The 15,216-nt window shown below is 43.6% G+C and overlaps 1 protein-coding gene across 1 annotated transcript in view; it reads right to left on the bottom strand.

The window, feature by feature from the left end:
• The window catches only part of Cpne4 (copine 4), a 353,867-nt gene that overhangs the window by 131,914 nt on the left and 206,737 nt on the right, over nucleotides 1-15,216 (bottom strand). Inside the window, exons 3-4 of the mRNA XM_038322752.1 lie at nucleotides 10,603-10,674; nucleotides 9,414-9,488 (exon numbers count right to left, since the gene is read on the bottom strand). Of these exons, the coding sequence (XP_038178680.1) occupies nucleotides 9,414-9,488; nucleotides 10,603-10,674 (147 nt within the window). The remainder of the gene's footprint in view (nucleotides 1-9,413; nucleotides 9,489-10,602; nucleotides 10,675-15,216) is intronic.

Here is a 15,216-nt window from a genome sequence, read left to right as displayed (position 1 = left end):
AGGCCACCAGAAAGGACACCCAACCAACCTGTTGAGCTTCCTGCAGGTTGCACAGTACAGTGCCTTCCAGGTTCCCAGCTCTTGTGAGATCTACTCATGCTGGGATGGACTTTGGTGATACCGCTATCTCTGAGTCATTTCTTTTCTTATAAATAACCCTTCACCGACTGTAAGTAACCCTGATAAAACTCATTGGTCCACCAAGTCAGACTTCGGTATTATTCGGTACTTTGGTTTGCTATCGTACTAGTGGTTCCTCATCTGAGAAGAGAAGAAGTCTCATTATGTCCCCCCAGGAACAGTGTCTCACAACACAGGGTATAAAGGTCTTATGGGACACAGAAGGGTTCCACTGAGACAATGGGTGGGATCCGCTGGGTTGAGCAGAGGCCCTTCTCTCTAGAGGACTGACCGTCTCCTTGTTCTCTTCTTGGACATCATTCACAGATTAATCTCATGAGGCTGTGTCTGCGTTTTCTTTTTAGAGAAATGCATTATTCCTCCGTGAGTCAATTCATATGAACAGAGGAAATGTATGTGTGTGGGGGGGTGGGGGGACACTGGAGATGGAGAACTTACAAAAACTGCCTGCTGAAAAGGGTGGATCTTTAAAAGATTAGGGGAAGGATGGAGAGGGGAGGCAAAAGCTAAAGCTTTTTCTATCTTCTTCTATCTAAAGCAATTTTTTCTTCTATCGCCGCTTCCCTCCTTCAAAACAACCAACTAAAAGGCAGGAGAGATGTGTCTCAGTGGGAGAGGGTGCCTGTCACCAAGTTAAATATCTTTCTGATCTACACAACCCAAAATGTAGTAGTAGGAGATAGTAGATTCCTGAAAGTTCACACACACACACACACACACACACACACACACACACACACACACACACACACAGAGAGAGAGAGAGAGAGAGAGAGAGAGAGAATAAAGACATAATAACCAACTTAAATGTTTTGTACATTTTCTGTTTCAATTGATATGAATATATTCTTTCACATTTTACTTGGTCATATGCTAAAACGCTCTATTTCAGTTCACAATTTTTAAAAGAAGACTTATTTATTTTATCAATATGAGGGCTCTATCTGCATGTATGCCAGAAAAGGGCATTAGATCCCACTATCCCACTAGAGATAGCTGTGAGCCACCATGTGGCTGCTAGGAATTGAACTCAGGACCTCTGGAAGAACAGCCAGTGCTCTTAACCACTGAGCCATCTCCCCAGGCCCTTACTTCACATTGTTTAAAAATGTGTATTCGGGGTATGAATAAGAATCCCTGGAAGGAAGCTGGATCTGCCAAGGCTGATTGACTAATTAGAACTTCAACAATGGGCAAATGTTGCCAATCCAGAGCCAAATTATCCTAGAGAGAACGTTTACTCCTTTCATAGCCACAGATTGCTCTCTCTCTACATGACCTAACATCTTTTGTGACTGTTAGGTAGATCCTTTGAAATGTATGAACAGATCCCTAGTTCCACCAACCAAAGGGCTAAGAGTTCTGCCAGATAGCATCAGAGGCCAATAGTGAGTTCCCCGGCTTTGCTGTAACTGCCTGCCTAAGGTACCTGCCAATGGAGTTGAAAAGTGTTTTTCTTTCATGACTGTTTAAATTATATTGCTATAAACATTTTATGGAATGGTTCCCTCATTAAAGCATGTTGTTTGACCAAAAAAAAAAAAATCTAAATCTGTGTTCCAGGCCATGGTCCCTCATATGTGGCTTTGGAATAAACCATCTCTGTTATTCCTATGATATGAGAACTGTTTCTTTAATTGACAAGGGTTCGCATAAAGATGCTGTGGGGGTATCAGAGTGTGAAAGGAAGGGGAGTTATATGTAGTCTCCAGCTTCATGGATGTGGAAATCTATTATGCTATGCATGGCTTTAGCATTACTCTCAAATCCAAACCCTCCCACTTTCACTCTGGATAGTTCAGGGCACAGGTTTAATGTCTTATGGCCTCAGTTTCCCATCCACAGAGTGGAGAGTCTCACTCTTGCTCCACAGCAGTGTGGGGAGGGTAGAAGAGCTATCCACATGAATCTGGTGTCTGTTACATGCTACACTCATAAGAGTTGGCTTCTGGGACAGACCAGTGGGAGAGAGAAGTCATGCAGACACTGTGAAGAACTATCCAAATATGGAGATAATGATAATTTGATTCCTGGAAACCAAACCACTCAAAAGCATTCTAAAAACTATCTCATGCAAATAATAGTTATCTTCAAAACCACGACTCTGGGCACGGATAGTTGCTTGGTCACCTTAATCTGCACTCTTCAGTTCTCTTTGCATCGAAGCAGGCTTTGGGACAATTTGCTCTGATGAAAGTGAATAAGTCAGGCCTTTTAATCAAGTTCTGCTAAAGTGGGTCATTTAATATCCTGAAGGTCATGTTACTTTTCTCTGTAATCCAGTATGAATGAAATTCGCTTAAGTGAGAGGGCAGAGAAATGGTCACTAAAGACTGGGAAGAAGGGAGGAGTGGGTAGAAGGAGGTGGAGAAAAGGAAATACAGAGAGAGGCCTGCTCTAGTGTTCTAGAGCAGTGTGGGGTGACTAGGAAGTCTGTGGTGCTTTCAAGAACTATAAAGGAAGACTGAAAGAGTTCCCAACAAATAGTAATAGCAAATGTTTGAGGAGTTGAAAAATGTTAATTTCCATAATATGCTCATTATACACTGAATGCATTTATCAGATTATCATACAAATATTTGTCCATTTTTTTTAAAAAAGAAAAGAAAACAAGATGCTCTACATCCTTTAACGGATACGTAACACATCCATATTTCTATTGTTGCTTTCACAATAGCCAGGAAATCAAATCTGCCCAGAAGTATCAACTGATGGATGGATAATGAAAACGAGGCACAGTTACACAATGGAGGTCTGTTCATCCATAAACAAACAGGAAGCTATGGAATGTGCAGGAAGCTGCATGGAGCTGGAAGACAGCATATTAACCCAAACTATCCAGGCTCTGATAGATAAATACCAAATATCCTCTCCCACACATGACTCCTAGCTTCTGACTGTTACATGTGTGTGTCTAAGTGGGACTAAATATGGATAAAGGCCAGAAATCCAGAAAGGGTCCATGGGAAATGGGAGGGGCCGGAGAAGGTAATAGAACAAAGTGGAGTGGGGGATACTGGGGATAAAAGGGGTGCAGAGGAAGAAAGGGGAGTAGGGTAATAGGGGTGCGTGAGGGAGGAGAATCAGCCAAAACCAAACATGCATGAAAAAATCATGAGGAAACCCATTCCTTGGTAAGTAAATTTTGAAAGTATAGCTTCTATAAAGAAACAGAGAAAAATAAGCAGTACATAGCCACTGCTGTAGTCTCTGAACAGAACCTGGATTTACACAAGAACTGGAAGAAAAAGGCTGCCATATCCAGACTCCATGGATAGTTTACTTTGTGAGCATAGGCAAAATTGTAAGCTCCCTGTGTTCTATCTGTAAGTTAGAAATAAAAATGCCTACCTTTGGAAACACAGTCAGCATCTTAGGGACGATTTTTCTGTCATCTATGCAGACTGGACCACAATTTCCCGGCAGCCACACACAAACACAGTGAAACACAGGACAGCGAGTCTCTTTAAAGCAGGAGTCAGTCAACTACAGCATGAGAGAAATCTAGCCGTTGCTTTTATGAATAAAGTTTTATTGGACCACTGCCACACCCATTCATTTATGCTTCATTGGTGGCTGTCTTCATGCCTCAAGACACAGCTGAGTGACAGGAACAAAGACCATATGGCTTGCAAAGTCTACAGTACTTAGCCATCTGGTCCTTCAGAGGAAAAGTTTGACAACCTCTATTTTAGAGACAGATCTGCTTAGTCATCTACCACTTCATCAAGCTGGCTTCATAGGACCATTAAAATCGAGTCTGTAATGACATCCTTTACAGACGTGGAGGCCAATGGAAGAAGTAGTTTCTCTGCACCAGCATGGATACTTTCTCAGGGAAGGGAGAAGGAACATCCTGTTAGCTTTCATGGTTCAAAGTAGGTACTATATGTGTCTGTGTGCTTATCTGTTAGGCTAATTGCTAACTGCCTACCAATGTAAGAAACACATGCTAATGTAACAAAGGAAGTTATGAAGGCTCTCTTGCCATTAAGCAAGGTGCATTAGGTCAGTAAGTTACTCTTCACAAATGTAATTTATTTACATGCTGACTCTTAATGACAAATGCTTATCAGACTTTAAAGATGTCCACCTTGGGAAGATGGTCACTGAACAGGATAAAGTGAGCTAAAAAAAATGACTTCCTACCAAGAAGAGTGGACACATTTCTTTATCCCTGTAGTTTGAAAAAGTACTTAGCACTCCCTGGTGAATCGTACAACAATAGTTCTCAGATTTTTGGATGTAATATTCCTTTGCATTTGAAAAAATTGTTGGGGACCCCAAAATTTTTATCTGATGGTATTAGTTAATACATACCATGTTATAAATCTCATACACTTAAAAACATTCATTTGGTATATTATTTTTTAAATGATAAAACCCACACAGTAACAAAACAGCATTTTGCCAGGAAAATAAGTGTATTATCCAAATTCAAGGGGCTAGTGAGGAGAATGTTATTTAACATTTGTACACAATAGTCTAGTGACCTCAACAGGAAGAAGAGGAAGCTGGGTTCTCATGTCCACTCCTATACTCAGTGTGGTTTATCTGCCCTTGGGAAAATTTCTTTGTTCATGAGGGAGAGAGTGAGAATCAAAGAGAAAAGATGTCTTGGCGTTACTATGGAAACAGGTTTCACTTTAGGGATTTCCGCGGGAGGGTGCAAGGGTACTAGACCTCCCTTTGAAAACTGCTGATCTCCAGCTTACTCTCACCTTTCCTCTCCTGGCTTCCTGTTCCTTTGAACCAACAGCACTACCTCCTGAAAGCAACCCAAGCTTTGGCTGGCAGTCAGGAGACTCACTGGCAGGACACTCTCTGTCCCTGATTTTTGTTTTCTGTTTTGAGTGTACAGATGTAGCTTTAGGTAAATCATTTCACGTCTCAGAATCTCAATTTGCCATCTATAAACAAAGGCACATGGACAGAGCAATGCGTTTTTTAAAATCTGCAGTATTTAAATGCTTGGAGGTTACCAGACTAACCAGGAAACAGAATTCAGATGTTCTGTGGCTGATATTAACTGGATACAGCCCATTCCCCCCATAGATTCATACTACAATTTTTAGAGGTGTACGAAAATCAGTTACTTTAATGTTATTCACTAATATAATAAAATCCAAAAATTTATTTGTAACATCATGGCTTTTAGTCATTGGTCATATTCTAGCCAGTGACTATATCTGCTGACCACCTAAGTGGCTGCAAAATTATTTAAAGTTAAAAATCTGGGAAGGAATCTTTCTTGAGAATGTCCAGAAATTACTTTTTTTCTACTCATGAAAGGAAATAATTGTACTGTATTATCTGTACCTAGCAAAAACATAATGGAAGTTCACATTTTCCAAAAATGGATTCCACAGTGTTTGGGGTATACACATTTCCTATAACATGGTTTTGCCATTTTCCCATTGACCTGGAGTCTAATTCCCTGTTCCTATATCTTATGTATGACTTCTCAGATCGAGTCAGCAAATGGTTTGAATTTCCTACCTGGTTCTTGAGATGCCCTGTCTGGGAGAAGCCATGTATGCTACAGGACATGAATCATGTAGACACTCTGCCAACTATGCTGGCTGAGCCCAGCCTCTGGTCAGCCCGAGCGCCAGGCACTAGCAACCTTTTAGAACCATGTGAAATGTGACAGAGGTCCTTTCATAGGAACAAGTGGTCAGAAGGACACTGTTCAAGTTCCTCAGAGACCCCAGGGCCACTAACAAACCTCAAGCTCCCTCCCTTGCACCGCACCATTAGTTACTGAGAAAATGAATGGGAGATGCTTAGGGGATAGCTAGTGAGGAGAAACCATTGCAATCCACTAAAGGAGCAACCTTGAACTATTATACTGGCTGCAAAGAGACTGCAGAGCATTTTGCAAACTCTCCTGAGACTGGGACGACACTGGAAGAGGAGAAGCTTAGTAGTGGTGAGAGGGTGCGGATGGAAAAGTCCATTCCCCAGTCCACTGGGTGCACTGCAGACCCAGTACTCGGCTCTGAACACCAGCGGGAACCACTTTGTAAAGGTTTCCCGGTAGTTACGTAAGACATAAAACAAAATGAAACAGCAAAGCAAAGCAACAACAACAAAAAAACCCACTGATCGGTACTGAGTTTGTGGGGCTAAAGAAATAGCTCAGCTGATAAAGTGTTAATAAATGGAAGGACCGTGTTTAGTCTGTGGAACATGTGTGATAGTAAGACACCACCCACTTTGACTGCGGAGCATAGAGAAGCCAGCTGTGAATTGACCAGAAAATTCTCTACCCAACAGCTAGCTTTTATAGTGCTGGCTGGCATGTGCCGTGAAGGCTGGTGGGGGAGAAAGATAGCAAAGGTCTCATCCAACACCAGACCCTCGGTGCTACAAAACCCACCTATCAGACAGGATGTACCCACGTGTATAATCATGGCAAAATTATTTGTGGGGTAACAGACTGCTCTCATGATTGGATCTGAGGGCTGGTCTACAGAAGAGAATCCATGTCTGGTTTCATAAAACCCATGGCTGCTGAAGTCATTACCCTAAGAGGAAAAATTCTTGATGCTGTTTTGCTAAATTGGGTCTCAAACTGCCTTGTAAGCATTCACGTTTGTATACATAGATCTGTGTTGCCTTGGCCAGAGAGGCTTCTTATTGCAGTGGGTTATGGGTAATGCAGAGACTCAAAAGTGGCCAAAGTATTGGAAATAAGAGACTGAGAGTCTCTAACCATAGATGAGATATCTTTATCAACACTTCCCCTGGCGTTCAGGGAATTTGTAGAAGGTGACACGCAAAGAATGTAGGCACCGGAGGATGGGGGCGGTGCCGTGACACGCTGTCCTCTGGACATGGCGTGGCTGTTGCCCGCGTGAACTCATGGCAGCTGTGCTCATCTTCACAAGACCTGTACAGAATCAAGCCAGTTAAAAATTCCAATGTTGAGGCAGGGAGGAGCTCCCCAGGCCTCACTCCTAGCTGAGGTATTGGCAATTGATGGGTTTTTTTTGGTGTCACATGAATTTAATTGGTCTTAATAATAAAAACCCAGAGTCAGATACTTGGGGGTGAAAGCTGAAAGATCAGAGAAGCAGAGCAGCCAGCCACTAGTTCTTACGTCTATGAAATCCTCAGACAGAAAGGGGCATCCTGTCTCTACAGGTCCTCAGATTGAATGTAATGAGCTCCTTACTCCTCCACCTTACATTCCTCTCTCCTCCCAGCCTATCCCTTCCTGTCTCCACCTCCTTAGCGCTGGGATTAAGGCTTGTGATTCCCAAGTACTGGAATTAAGGGTGTGAGCCACCACAGCCTGGCTCTGTTTCTCTTTTAGACTGGATGAACCTCGTGTAGCCCAGGGTGGCCTCAAACTCACAGAGATCCGTTTGCTTCTGCCTTCCGAGTGCTGGGATTAAAGGTGTGCTCCACTATCACCTAATTTTATGGCTAACTAGTGAGGCTAATTCCACACTCTGACTTTCAGGCAAGCTTTATTTATTAAAGCAGAGACAAACTATCACCACGTCTTGGGGGAGTGAGTGTTGGTTTGGCAGGTGTGGGGCTTGGTGACTGGTAGGTGCCCATTCCCCAGTGGGTAGTTTCACACCTGTGTGCACATAGGCAGCATTTGTTGGACTCTGCAGTGGGCTATAATCTATAATCTTTTTAAATTAAGAAGAAAAACATGAGATTGGGAGGGACATGTGTTGGCAGGGGCCCCAGTGGGGTATGATCAATCTACACATTGTGCAAAACTTTCAAAGGATAAATAGGAGAAAAACATCTAGATTTGGTAATATAGGTCTGTAGTCTCCATACTGGGGACAAAGGAATGTGTAGATCCCTGGGGTTTGCTGGCCAGCTAGTCCAGCACAGTCAGTATGTTCTAAGTCCCGGTGAGAGACCATGTCTTGAAAAAGAAGATGGATGTCTCCTGAGGAACAATATTCAAACACACACACATGCATGCACACACACACACACATGAACTCAGACATGCACACACACAGCGGCATGCACACAGACATACATGCATGCATGCACACACGGACACACACACGGACACACACACACACACAGAGAGAGAGAGAGAGAGAGAGAGAGAGAGAGAGAGAGAGAGAGAGAGAAAGAGAGAGAGAGAGAGAATTCATAGGGTTGTTTAAAGTCTCTCTGGATATTGCCAGGCAGAATGATAAGCCACCTTTCCTAGACACTCTTATTCATACACCAATTATCATATCTTCCACATCACTATATCATTGTATGCTATGTAGCTTTGCGATTTGCATCTAGCTTTGATGGTGAAACCCAGGCTGTGGTGTGAGGCTGGTGTGTCTCCTTCCTAGCCCTTTGACATGGGGATGGATCTTCAGTTTTATTGCTTACTATCAGGATGTGGTGGCCATGGAAACACACCTTGCACACTCTTTCTCTAGGGAATAGAACTGACCAAGGGTTATAGGTTCCTGAACTCTGATGTCCATCCTTGCATTTGCACTGTGGCCAGACTGCCTAGGATTGCTCCGTCTAGTAACTAAGTGCAGAAGGGACATTATGGCAGGCTTTTGGCTGGGAAACAGTTCTCAGTGGTTCACTTTGGTCCTGGAACTTCCCAATGGCTTTGCTGCATCCCTCTTGGTTTGGGTAGCATTCTAGGGGATTTCTACCCACACTCACTGGTCTCTTTTTCATTCGGGGTCAGAATTTCCTCATGACCTGTTCATATTCTCCCAGTTTTCCCTTTATGCAAGCCACAGGCATAAATACAATCCTGTGTCTTTGATTCTGCCTTGGTGTCTGCTACTCAGTAGCTCTGGACTATGACGTAGGGGAAGCTTGGACTAGTTATTTCATCTTTTAATCTCTTTCTTCACCTGCATTAATACTCCTATCACATGGGAATTGTACACACAAGTAAATGAGACTGTATGCAATGCTCTTAGCCCTGAACTTGGCGAACACAGATGCCTCCTGATGTGCCATCGTTGTCCCCTTCAGGGCTTCACTTTTTCCTTAGAACGACCCTAATGATGGGGGAAAGTCATATTTTCCTGGGCACAGCCAACCTCTGGCATTTGTAAACAAATGATGACTTAGTCTTACCAAATTGCTTTACCAAACGCTCCTCCATTTGGGGAAAATCTTGCCTTGCAGACCTCTCTGAAGTCTTTGATGCATTTAATAATGTGGGTGAAAGGGGAAAACAGCTGCGAGGAGGAATCTGATTAAACTGTGTGTCTTAGCTTTATTACTTCCTTCAGTGAGGTCAAGGTGAAACGTTTTACCTTATCATCCAATTTCCGTGCATTGAAAGCAAGCTCCACGTAGTCGTCATTGCCTGATAACTCTTCGGCAATCACCTAGGGGAAAAAGCACACATCAGCCGCTGTAGAGGGTGGACCCTCAGTCCAGGAGCCTATTAGCACCTTTGGGTAATTTTGATCTCAAAATGAACAAACACCAGCACCGGGCAGGTGTTTCTCCATACTCCTTATGCATAGGGTGTACCGTTTTCAGCTCTGGAAGGAGCTCACTAGTCTACACAGCAGTGGGTCACTAACTTTCATAGGCTGGGTGTGGAGTGTGAGTTGGGGCCCAGGCTGGAGGTGGAGCCATCAGGAGCAGCAGCTAGGAAAAGCTTCCTTTCTGGGAGAGGAGGTGCACGCTTTTAATCCCAGCACTTAGGAGGGAAAAGTGGCCTTATCTCTATGAGTTTGAGGCTATCTTGGTCTACATAACAAGTTCCAGGCCAGCCAGGGCTACATGTTGAGACTCTGTCTCAAAACAAAATAAAACAAAACAAAGCAAAAAACAAACAAAAAAAAAACCCAAAAAATTAAAAGCACCTGCCTTTTCTTTAACAAGTCACTGGACTCAACTGTTGAGCAATCCCTTCCTTGCTAGCGTCACAAAGGAACTGAATTTCGGCACTTAATTCCTTTTAAATAAAGAATAAATTGGCTTAAACAACTACTGCTTGTGGAACGAAGCCACAGAGTTCAAATCAGTCACTCAATGAAAAATATTAAGGTTGGTCTCTCCTTGGCAAGCAAATCAAACTTTGAACTAAATGCTTTTAAAATAAAATTGTCTCGGGGGGGCACTTTGCCAATCCAAAAACCCCAGCCAATTCTGTATTCTTACTGTGTCCAACAGAGTCAACGTTCTTCTCTTTCCTGCTCTATCTTGTGATTTCTACTGTGATTGCAGAAGCTCTCAGCAGAAGTGAGTGACCCCACTTTCAAATCTACTTCTTTCCCATTTTCCCTAAGGGGAGAAGGATCAAAATGGTTTTCACAAGAAAGGAAAAGATGAAAAACAGAAAAAAAAGAGAATACAGAGATGCTTTGGGCAGTTCAATCAGCTCCCAGCAGGCAGAGGAATTCACCATCCTAGTGTCTCTTTCGGATCAGTACTCGCTGATCCAAACACAGGGCCTAACATCTGTTGCCACCCACCCCAGGGCCAGCTTACCGTGATGGAGGACTTCCCCGCCGTGTTCCCATGCTTCAGCAAGGACTTGGAAAGCTTTCTCTGGGACACAATCTGCAAAAGGAAACAAAAGGAAAACGCTACGTATGCAACTCCAGGCCTATTTTAAAACACTCTCCTCCGCAAAATGCTTCATTGAAAGTATATATACATACGTGTGTCCATTTATGAGTCCAGTTTTGTCCCTGAGCCTCTCTGAATACAAATTAGTACCCCCCCATTTCCTCCTATGTGCGCTGTAAGGAAGGGGGGGGTGAGGAATTTAGATAACTCGTTTGGGCAGTGGTATTATTGCTGATGAGATGTTTATATCAGAATTAGGAGCGGAGTGTTGAACGTGTATATCAAGCTAACAGAAAGGAGACTTCACAATCATCTGAAATTAGCATCAAATCTTTGCAAAGTAGGTGCAGGGAGGGGAACGTGTAAACACGTGACTTCTGGGTCTGGCCCCTCTGGAGCTCTATTTTTTAATATATCCACCAGGGAGCTCCAAGTCTCATCAGGAAACCGATGCTCAGACAAGCCCGCAGAAGTAAATAGGGTGCTTTTCAGGACCCAGGGTCAGTGCGTGTACACAGGGACAGCTATGTCATCACACGGGGAAGTTATTCTTAAAAGAGCTTGCTTGCCCCTCTGGTTCCCCTGCTTCTTATTTCCTTATCGTGAAAAAAGGTGAGGTTGGCGAGGCATTGTGGTTGGGATCGCTACATAGGCCATGTCCAAAAGGGGAACGGTGTGAAGGGAATCAAGGTGATGCTGTGCCTGTACTTAGAGAGAGAAACCACCCTCTCTTTGGTGGGCACCTTCTGTTTAATATGGTCCCCAGTGATGCCAGCTTCCTAGTGTGGTGCTAGTGTGTGAGCTCCTCTCTGGAGTGCGGGGTGGTACAGTGACTGCTTCCAATCATCAGGGCACCTAAGGGATGGAGATGTCACGTATGCCTGTGAGCTCCCATTTCTCTTATTATTCTGGGGACAGCAAACAACCGGATTGTAAGTTAGCCCTGTACAAAGTCTGAAGAAATTTGCTACCCAGAGGCTTCTCTTTCTAATGCCCTTGTGCTTCATCCCCATTGGTTACCTACCCCTGGCTCCTGTTGATCCCAACAACCTTAGGCTGACAGTTTTTGAGACAGGGTTTCTCACAGGCTTGGTATACCAGTTTCATTAGGCTGACTGGGAGGTGAGTCCTAGAGATCTGCCTCTCTTTTCCCAGCACTGGGATTATTAGTACACACTACCATTCTTGGCTTGCTTGCTTGCTTGCTTATTTATTTATTTATTTATTTATTTATTTATTTATTTATTTATTTTTAGGACCAGGTTTCTCTGTAGCTTTGGAGCCTGTCCTGGAACTAGCTCTTGTAGACTAGGCTGGCCCCAAACTCACAGAGGTCTGCCTGCCTCTGCCTCCTGAGTGCTGGGATTAAAGGCATGCACCTGCCAGGCTTCAATTTATTTATTTTCTTAGTATTGGTTCTGGAGATGAGAATGTGGATTGCCATGCTTGTGAGGCAAACAACTTACCTACCAAGTCCTTTCCCCAGCCCCACGTGCCCGTCTCCACTCTTACCAGTTTATCTTATCTTATCACACCAGCATTTCATTTGCAGGGCATGGATAGCCTGTTATTGTGCCAGCTCTCTCCTTCTGTTCATTCTAGGAAGTGGGCATTTGGGGTACAAGTGGCTAACCAAGTGGGCAATCACAACCTGCTTTATAGTCTTCAGGCCTCCAACTCAGCTTCAAAGACTGAGTAATAATTAAGGTTTCAAGGCTTCCATGGTAACAATGATAGGCATTCAATGGGCTGTCACCGATGCTGCCATTCTTGGGGCTCTTGGGTAAAAATAGCAGGGATGCCCAGCTGGGGTGTTGATCTATAGAGAAGCCTGTTCCCTGCAAGCCTCACTTACCATGCGTGCTCTGTTGCTTTTGAAACAACTGCACCGGGCTGGAGGAGACCTTAGGTCATGCCTTGGAATGAGGAAGCCAGAGTGACAAGGACTGACTCTGGCTGTAGCTGACATTTGAGGCCAACAAATAATAAGGTTTGCATGGCTGCAAGGCTAAAGGGGGTGTACCTGTCAGAAGCCCTCTATTTTGATTCTTTTCACCCTGTGGCAGGGTCACAGCTGCAGACCTTGGTATACCAGGAAAGGGCGACAAAGGAAGAAGAGAGGAAGCTGTAGACACCCCTCCACCCCGGGTTAGCAAAGCTGGACCAGAGGGATATTCGCACCACTGGGAATCTGGTCTGCATCAGCCCTGGGTCAAGGGGGAGGGCAGACTCCTCTAGTGAGGACGACAGCAGGGTCGAACAGCGTAGGTCTCCATTTTCAGTAAAGCCCAGGGTTTCATTTAAACAAACCGGAACAAAGCCAGGAAACTAAAATTTAAGCCCATATTGTAGCAAGTGTATATAATCAGTTATATTTCAAAACTGTCTGTTTTTCAAAAGCAGTCATTTGGGGACTAGACACACATTTGTCATGAGGCCATTTTCAGTGAAAATGTTCTCAGTATTCTTTTTATAAATTGCTACAGTAGCAAATATTTATTAAATATCTTCTATGTGTCAAACATTGGCTCATAGGCTACAAGGGTGGGGAGAAATCAATTATAATGTATTTTAATATTTTTAATTTAAATAAGATATATCACATTCCCTGGTCTTTTTCTCTCCTCTAGCCCCTCCCAGCTACCATCCCTCAAACTCCTCTTATGTCCTCCACTCAAGGTGGTAGCCCCTTTTCTTCCATTATTGTTATAGCGTTAATATTTATATGTATATGTATGTATTATATGCATATGTATATATATGTATACATCCATATATGTACATACAGATATATACATACTCAGTAGGCTGTATATATATATATGTGTGTATATACACATACACACATACAGTCTGTTAAGTCAGTTTTTGCATACATGGAATCAAGGTTGACTTTGCCTTGGAGAGCCAGTAAGAGGGATCATCCCTGGGAGAAGCTGATTCTCCTTCACCCAGCAGTCATTAGTAGACTCTAGTTGTTTGCCTGGCAAGATATGCATAAAAGTACAATAAGTGGCACTCACATGTTGGTGTCAATCAACAGCTGTCTACATGGACTTAACATTCATTCACAGGAGGGAAATCAAGCCTGGTATTGGAAACCTAGCCAGTTTCCTGGGGCAAGGAGAGTCATGGAACTTAGAAAAGAATCTACGACCAACACTTGACTAAAACAGCATTGATCCTTACCACATGCTAAATCTTATCCTTATACCATAGATAAGTGTAGCTAAACTTGTCTTTACACCAATCACAGAAGACCACAACTGGACACAAGGCAGCGATCAACATCACGGGACCCCAGATCCAATGGGTACATCTGTGCTGCAGCTCCTGCATCTGTGGCTCAGAGAACACCTCAGAAAAGGAGGAAAGATTGTAAGAGCTGGAATAGCAGACGTCTGCTGTGAAATTTCTGCTAGAAATGGCTGCAGCAACAAGACTGGAACAGAGGCAACATCGACAGACGTGCTAACATGTAATCCCTTCCTTCCCTATTAGTCTGACTGTTAATCTCTAAAGCATGTTTTTGTAAAACTTGCCATTATTTAAAGGCAAGTGCATGGTAAATACCCTTGTGAAATACAACCGGAAGTTACCAGTTAAAGCAGGTTTAGCATGCCAACCTCAGGAAATCTGAGATCTTTAGTTGCAGGTGCTTGATAACAAGCATGCATGTTGCTCTGCTACACACAGGTTCAGGGAAGAGAGCATGGGTACTGGGGAGCAGAGGGAATAACGTCAGGGGTGGGGAGATCTTCTTTCACTGCTTCCTCTAGACAATCTGGCTGCTCTGCTTCAGAGACCCGCCTTTCTCTGCCCCCCACACTGGGATTTCTGGCCTATGCTGCTGTGCCCAGCTTTGAGTACATGGTGCGCGTGGGAGAACTCAGGTCTTCATGTTTGTGTAGGAAGTGCTTTACCAACTGAGTTATCGCTCCATCCCTGGGCACTATCATTTGCTTGCTCAGCTTCCCACCTTCTTACGTGTTTGCTACTACAATTTCTAGGCCCACGTCTACAGAAAACAAAACAAAAAACTATCCTGGCAGTTTCCTGCAGCAGACAGAGAATCTGCCAAGAACCTCATGGGCCTTCCTCTTGTAGAGCTGGTCAACCTTCCTACAGTTACACTGGCCTGAAGGCTTTGAGTAATACTCATGCCAAGAGGTTCATAGACACAGGAAACAGAAAGTGGGAAGAACTAATACTTTTAGGGAGCAGCCGTCAACCAAGGATGGGTAGACTTGGTCTATAAACACCCCATCTCCTTTTCTATGAACTAGAAAATCAGAACACAGGCAGACAAATAACTTCACTGTACGATATGACCAGATTTTAAATATGTATTTAAAGGGGTTTTAAACTAATCTGTCCTGTTGGAGTTTCACCAAAGAAGAAAAGTTGTAGGAATTAAGGGAAGTACAACCTGCCTCTCCTATCTTAGGTCCTGCGAATTAAAGCTAAGGTCTTACCATCGTGTTATAGCTCTCTGCCCCGTTTTTACTTGTTATCTTGGACAGTTCTCAGTGA

Source organism: Arvicola amphibius, chromosome 3 (genome assembly GCF_903992535.2).
Source record: "Arvicola amphibius chromosome 3, mArvAmp1.2, whole genome shotgun sequence".
NCBI classification, from domain to species: Eukaryota; Metazoa; Chordata; class Mammalia; order Rodentia; family Cricetidae; genus Arvicola; species Arvicola amphibius.
This window is presented reverse-complemented; position numbering and strand designations above follow the sequence as displayed.